This window comes from Mandrillus leucophaeus, unplaced genomic scaffold (assembly GCF_000951045.1).
Source record: "Mandrillus leucophaeus isolate KB7577 unplaced genomic scaffold, Mleu.le_1.0 Scaffold40, whole genome shotgun sequence".
NCBI classification, from domain to species: domain Eukaryota; kingdom Metazoa; phylum Chordata; class Mammalia; order Primates; family Cercopithecidae; genus Mandrillus; species Mandrillus leucophaeus.
This window is the reverse complement of record NW_012104254.1, coordinates 7,878,043-7,884,632: the sequence shown is the minus strand read 5'-3', so window position 1 is coordinate 7,884,632 and position 6,590 is coordinate 7,878,043. Positions and strand designations below refer to the sequence as shown.

Genomic DNA, 6,590 nt, shown 5'->3' with positions numbered 1-6,590 from the left:
AGCAGTGAGGATAGCCAGAGGACACTCTCATTGCCATCTTGATTTTGGTGGCATTTGGCCGGCTTCTTCACTGCAACCTGTTTTATCAGCAAGGTCTGCATGACCTGTATCTTGTATTGACTTCCTATCTCATCCTGTGACTAAGAATGCCTTAACCTCCTGGGATTGCAGCCCAGTAGGTCTCAGCCTCATTTTACACAGTCCCTATTCAAGATGAAGTTGCTCTGGTCAAAAGCCCCTGATACAAGAGCTTGTCAGCTTACATATCTTTTTTTAAAAAATTTTGAGATGAGGTCTTACCCTGTCATTCAGTTTGGAGTGCAGTGGTACGATCTCAGCTCACTGCAACCTCTGCCTCCCAGGCTCAAACGATCCTCCCACATCAGTCTCCCGAGTAGCTGGGACCACAGGTATGTGCCACCATGCCTGGCTAATTTTTGTATTTTTGGTAGAGACAGGGTTTCGCCATGTCCAGGCTGGTCTCGAACTCCTGACCTGAAGCGATCTGCCTGCCTCAATCTCCCAAAGTGCTGGGATTACAGGTGTGAGCCACTGCACCTGGCCTAACAACATGTATATCTAAGAACAGCCTGAAAATAATGTTAGCATGGGCTATACTTCCCCAATTTTAGGAAAGGAAAGAGGAACTAAAATTCGATTTCAGGTGTCAGCCCCTGAATTAAAGAAAAAAAAGTGGGAGAAAATAGACAACAACAAGACAAAAAATAATACACTTTGACTTTGGGCTTGTTGTAGCTTTCCCTGGAAACAAGGTGTGCTTTCTCTCTGCAATCAGAGGACAATGGGAAGAGTCAGACTGTGTTTGGGAACTGGTTTTCTAAGCCCAAACAAATAAACAATTTTTTTTTACTTGCAAAAAATGTCAAGTTACGATTTCTCAAAATTACCTGACATAATACTAATTTAATTGAATGCTTATAAAATTCAAGAAATAAGCAAAATGGTTAGATGTAATAAATTCAAACAAGCTCGGCATATCAAGTTTTCAAAGCACAGAAAAAGGCACACTGTGCCAAACCACTTACATGTGCTTAAAATGTACAAAGGAGCTCACCTATGACAAAACAGCAGGAAACACAAATTCTCTTCTTTTTTTCTCATTGTCTTTTGAGAAACGAAAGACTTATAGTAGTCCTTGAATAGCAGTCCTCTGGCTTTGTACCTTAACATGTTACAAAGTTCAGTCTTGAGAAAGGAGTGTAGATACCATATTGGAGCTATTCTGAGTCTGGTGCAATGGTTTCTGGAATTTGCCTTGAACCCACACTCGGTGCATTTTCACTTGTTTTTTCCTATTAACTTGTAAGCGGCGATCAACCAGATTTTGCTTTTCATCTAAACTGGCTTTGCAAAACATACTGTGGACTTCCCCTGTGAGACAAAAATGGCAATAAAAGATATGACATGTGACTAGGGATGGGGGAGGTAAGGAATAGAACATTGATGGAGTAACTGACCATCTAAATTTCATTTATACAAGAAACACTCTTTAGAACAATTTGGTGCAGGAAACCTATGAAACCAAGCGAGTTTCTTCTACTTCACAAAAATACACCATGCATATAAAAATACACCTGTTTACAGACTGCCACGGCAGACATCAACAGATATATAAAACTATTTGTGGCAGCTTTCAATATTTTGAAAGGTGCTCCCTTTCTGAGTTTTTGTTGGTTTACAAAAACCCAAAATGGCAGATTATAAAAGTACTCACATAAATTTGGGAAAATCCTTGAATGCAGCATTTACTTGGTACTGTCAGAAATGCATTTTTAAAAATGAGAAATTCGTTGGGCATAGTGGCTCATGCCTGTAATCCCAGCACTTTCGGAGGCTGAAGCAGGCAAATCACCTGAGGTCAGGAGTTTGAGACCACCCTGGTGAAACCCCATCTCTAATAAAAATACAAAAATTACCTAGGTATGGAGGTGGGTGCCTGTAATCCCAGCTACTTGGGAGGCTGAGGTGGGAGAATCGTTTGAACTGGAGAGGTGGAGACTGCAGTGAGCTGAGATTGTGCCACTGCACTCCAGCCTAGGCAACAGAGGGAGACTCTATCTCAAAAAAAAAAAAAAAAAGAGAAATTAGCTAAAGATGAGTAATTTTCCTTCTTTCTATTTTGAAAATGTACTGTTTTTTTAGACATAAGGTTCATTCTGCTGCCCAGGCTGGAGCACAGTGGTCCAATCATACCTCACTGTAGCCTCATCTGCCCTGGCTCAAGTGATCCTCCCACCTTAGCCGCCCAAGTAGCTGGGACTACAGGTATGCACCACCAGCCCGGCTAATTTAAAAAAAATTGTTTTGTAGAGACAGAGTCTCGTCTAGGCTGGTCTCAAATTCCTGGCTTCAAGCAATCTTCTCACTTTCACCTCCCAAAGTGATGGAATTACAGGTGAGCACCCCTGTGATGGGCCAAGATAAGTAATTTTCTATAAACTTATCAAATGTCCTCCTCTGGTTGTGGTATATCATCAATTTTTTTCATATCTAGGCTAACAATATCTCCAAAATGGAACAGCCTTCACCTTCATCTGGGTATGAGGGTAAAACAAGAGCCTCTTTAAAGCAGTTTCAACTGGAAAAAGATTAAAAAATAAACGGCCATTTTCAACCTTTTATGTAGACCAGTTATAAGCATCAAAGTATGAAGACATCTAATGCTTAATCAATGATAGAAGCCTCAGTTTTATAGCTTCTGAGCTATAATCTATGAGATAATAACTAACAAGAACAATTATGACCAATCATTTCCTCTTGTAGATTAGCATACCTTTTGTAAAGAAATATGCTCTGGTACCATCTCCTCGAACATAAAAATTTTCAGATAAACAACGTCCTGAAAAAAATTGTGAAAAGAGAGACTTTTAAGGGTATTCCTTAAAAAAAAGAAACAACTAAATACTTTGATGTGAAATATAATCAAGGCATCTTTAGAACACTTAAAAATAACCTCAAACTGAATATACTATTACCCTTTTTAAAACGAAGCTGAGTCTTATCATATCTTCCATAGTCTCGAAATAACAGCATTCCTCCAGGTTTCAGTAACTTGGACAATCGGTTTACAACACCTTGCATCCTTTGAAAACAAAGTATTAAAAAGATACCCAGTTTGTGGAAATCTTGTTTTATATGCTAGCTTTAACTTTGTTGAAGACAAAATAAGAAAAGCTTGATAAGGCCAAAGAAATCTAAACCATAAACGTAAGGCTAACAAAAATAAAAATATTTTGTAAAGAAGGAAAAAAGAATACCAACTTGCTAAATGACTAGATTCAAAAGTCCTAGAGTATCAAGAAATCACCCAAATGGCCAGAGTGGTAACTTCACAGAGCTTGATGTATGATGTCAAAGCTAAACTTCAAAACCACAGATGTTTCCTGGTACTTACAGAAAATGAAGGTAGTTCTGAGACAGATAAAAACTGAGTGTGCTTCATTTGTCTTGCAAGATAAAAAATATAACAAAGCCATCCCAAGTTGTACATATCTAAAGAGGGAATATCTTTCCTCCAAAATGAGCTCATTCTCCTTTTGACTTCTTTATTTAGTTCAGAGGTACCACCATCATTCACCTCATAAAGAGAAATTATTTTTCTTCCACTATCCTCTCCATTGGCCATAAAATTCTATGTCCTCTTTAATTTTTATTTTTAATGACATCTTTGATATTTCCTGTCTTTTTTGTTTCCCATTGGTACTCCCTTAGTACCAACCTCTATATCCTGAGGCCTGGAAACAAATCTGCTTCCTAACACGCTGTATTATTCTCCCTGTCAATCCTTCCTGCATGTTATCGATGAATAATTCTGTTTAAAATAATTTTGTCAAATCATCTCCTTGCTCAAAAACTTTCATGATTTTAATCCATAGGATAAAATTTTAGTATCTTAGTTGAGCTCTTAAGATCTCCTACTACTGACCCCAATTAATCTTTCCAACAGTTTTCCAATCTGAAGCAGCTCCCCTAGCCAAACTGTCATGCTTGGCCCTGAGCAGCCTCTGCCTTTGCTCACATGGTTTTTCCTCAAAGAATTCTCTCCTCCTGTCTGCCTATTTAAATTTTATTCACATTCCGAGCCTAGTTCAACATCAGGGAGCCTTTGCTTTTCTCCTTTACTGTTTATTCTACTTATCTGGCTTTCAGTCAAATGTAATCCCTTATAGCTGCTCTTGATTTAGTGTTTTTCGCTAAGTGTTCATGGCTTTATGTGTGATTATGGGCCAGGGATGGCATAGATTTCAGATCTCATATTCATTCTGAGTGATGGCACTGGCTGCCTACAGAGCTCTGAGAAGGACTCATAAAGCTCATTGGGAGTTACAGAGTACAAAATCGATTATCAATGTCTGCCATGGGCAGAGAATGGTAAATGCAAGCTTGTGTGCTAAGTCCTTGTTGTCTCTGCCTTAGCTAAGCTACTTAAAGCTGCTGAGGTTTTCTTATTTGAAAAAAATGAAAAGTTTGAATCAGATAATCTGTAAATTCCTTTCAATTAAAACATTGTTCAGTGGAATAGTGAGGTAAAACTCAGATTATGTCATATTACGAAGGAAGCAGATACTGAGAAAATGAAAGCAACTATAAAATAAGAGAGAAGTAGGACAGAAGGAGGTGGCATGATTAGGTGAAAAGCCCTTTTTAAAGAACTAGAACATAAGGACATAAAAGAAAAAAAGAAACGTATTTTTTGTTTATTTTATTACAGGTTATTTTCACACTGTGCTTATATCGTAGGCTTTGCCAATGAAGGAAAATCATATCTAAACCTTAAAATATTCACTTTCAGGATAAATATTTTATGTACATAGCAAAATCTTTCTGTAATTGTTAGTAAAACAAGCATGAAACTAAAATGCAGAAAAATAAACAAACACTTTAAAATGTAGCCGCCTCCTCCTGCACATCCTTTCCTCTCAGCTATCCTTTAATGTCTGGGGTTGAGGATAAAGGTAAGGAAGGGGAGCTACTTTTCTTGATAATCTCATCTTGGTTCATAGTGCAGCTCCCGAGACAATTCCTGAGAACTGCAGGTGGGGGTGGGCTGGGGGTGAGATGGACAAGACAGGAATGGTATGAAGCCCCTTTTCTTTCTTCACCCTACTTGGGCCAACTCTGCTGTCTTCACTTATCTTTGGATAGACGGAGAGGAAAAGGAAAAGAAGAGACAAAAAATGTATAGACTGCCTGCTTTATGCTTGGCTCTGTAATATTTTATTTTATTTTATTTTATCTATTTTTTTTGAGACAGAGTCTCGCTCTGTCGCCCAGGCTGGAGTGCAGTGGCTGTGATCTCGGCTCACTGCAAGCTCCGCCTCCTGGGTTCACGCCATTCTCCTGCCTCAGCCTCCCGAGTAGCTGGTATTACAGGCGCCTGCCACCACGCCCGGCTAATTTTTTGTATCTTTAGTAGAGACAGGGTTTCACCGTGTTAGCTAGGATGGTCTCGATCTCCTGACCTTGTGATCTGCCTGCCTCAGCCTCCCAAAGTCTGGGATTAGAGGTGTGAACCACCGCGCCCGGCCAGCTCTGTAATATTGTGTACTTCCATTTCAGTGACAAGAAGGACAACTCACTCTTCTTTTGTAGCCACCGACAATTTATTCCCATTTAAGCTGGGTCCTCCAGACTCAGGATCTAGCCAAATTGCTTGCCACTTACTTGTGCCTGAATTTTCCAAGCTACCAAGATGCTACTTTTCTAGAACTTTTCTGGGGTTGAATCTACTACTATAGTCCTAAGTGACACTATAGACCTTGCCTTGCCTTTAGTTTTTTCTTTTTTTGAGACAGGGTCTTACTCACTGTCACCCAGGCTAGAGTACAGTGGCGTGATCTTGGCTCACTGCAACCTCCATCTCCCAGGTTCCAGCGATTCTCCTGCCTCAGCCTCCAGAGTAGCTGGGATCAAAGGCGTGTGGTACCACGCCCAGCTAATTTTTGTATTTTTATTATTTATTTATTTTTTTGAGATGGAATCTCACTCTGTCTTGCCCAAGGCTGGAATACAGTGGCACGATCTCTGCACAGTGCAGTCTCTGCCTTCCAGTTTCAAGCAATTCTCCTGTCTCAGCCTCGCGAGTAGCTGGGACTACAGGTGTGTGCCACCACACCCGGCTAATTTTGTATTTTTGGTAGAGACGGGGTTTCACTATGTTGGCCAGGCTGGTCTTGAATTCCTGACCTCAGGTGATCCACCTGCCTTGGCCTCCCAAAGTACTGGGATTACAGGCGTGAGCCACAGCACCCAGCCTTTTATTTTTTTTTTGAGACAAGGTCTTGCTTTGTCGCCCAGGCTGGAGTGCAGTGGTGCAATCTTGGCACACTGCAACCTTCACCTCCTGGGTTCAAACGACCCTTCTGCCTCAGCCTCCCCAGTAGCTAGGATCACAGGCCTGTGCCACCACAACCAGCTAATTTTTCTATTTTTAGTAGAGATGGGGGTTTCACCATGTTGGCCAGGCTGGTCTTGGACTCCTGGCCTCAAGTGATCCTCCTGCCTCGGCCTCCCAAAGTGTTGGGATTACAAGTGTGAGCCACTGCTCCTGGCCTGCCTTGCCTTTTTTT

At 40.6% G+C, this 6,590-nt stretch overlaps 1 protein-coding gene across 4 annotated transcripts in view; it reads right to left on the bottom strand.

The window, feature by feature from the left end:
• Nucleotides 1-285: 285 nt before the first annotated feature.
• The window catches only part of METTL8 (methyltransferase like 8), a 107,743-nt gene continuing 101,438 nt past the window's right edge, over nt 286-6,590 (bottom strand). For all 4 annotated transcript variants that reach the window (XM_011991936.1, XM_011991933.1, XM_011991932.1 and 1 more), the window contains 3 exons: nt 2,997-3,103; nt 2,795-2,860; nt 286-1,392 (listed from right to left, as the gene is read on the bottom strand). In XM_011991936.1, coding sequence (XP_011847326.1) covers nt 1,202-1,392; nt 2,795-2,860; nt 2,997-3,103 — 364 coding nt within the window. In that variant the 3' untranslated portion in view covers nt 286-1,201. The remainder of the gene's footprint in view (nt 1,393-2,794; nt 2,861-2,996; nt 3,104-6,590) is intronic.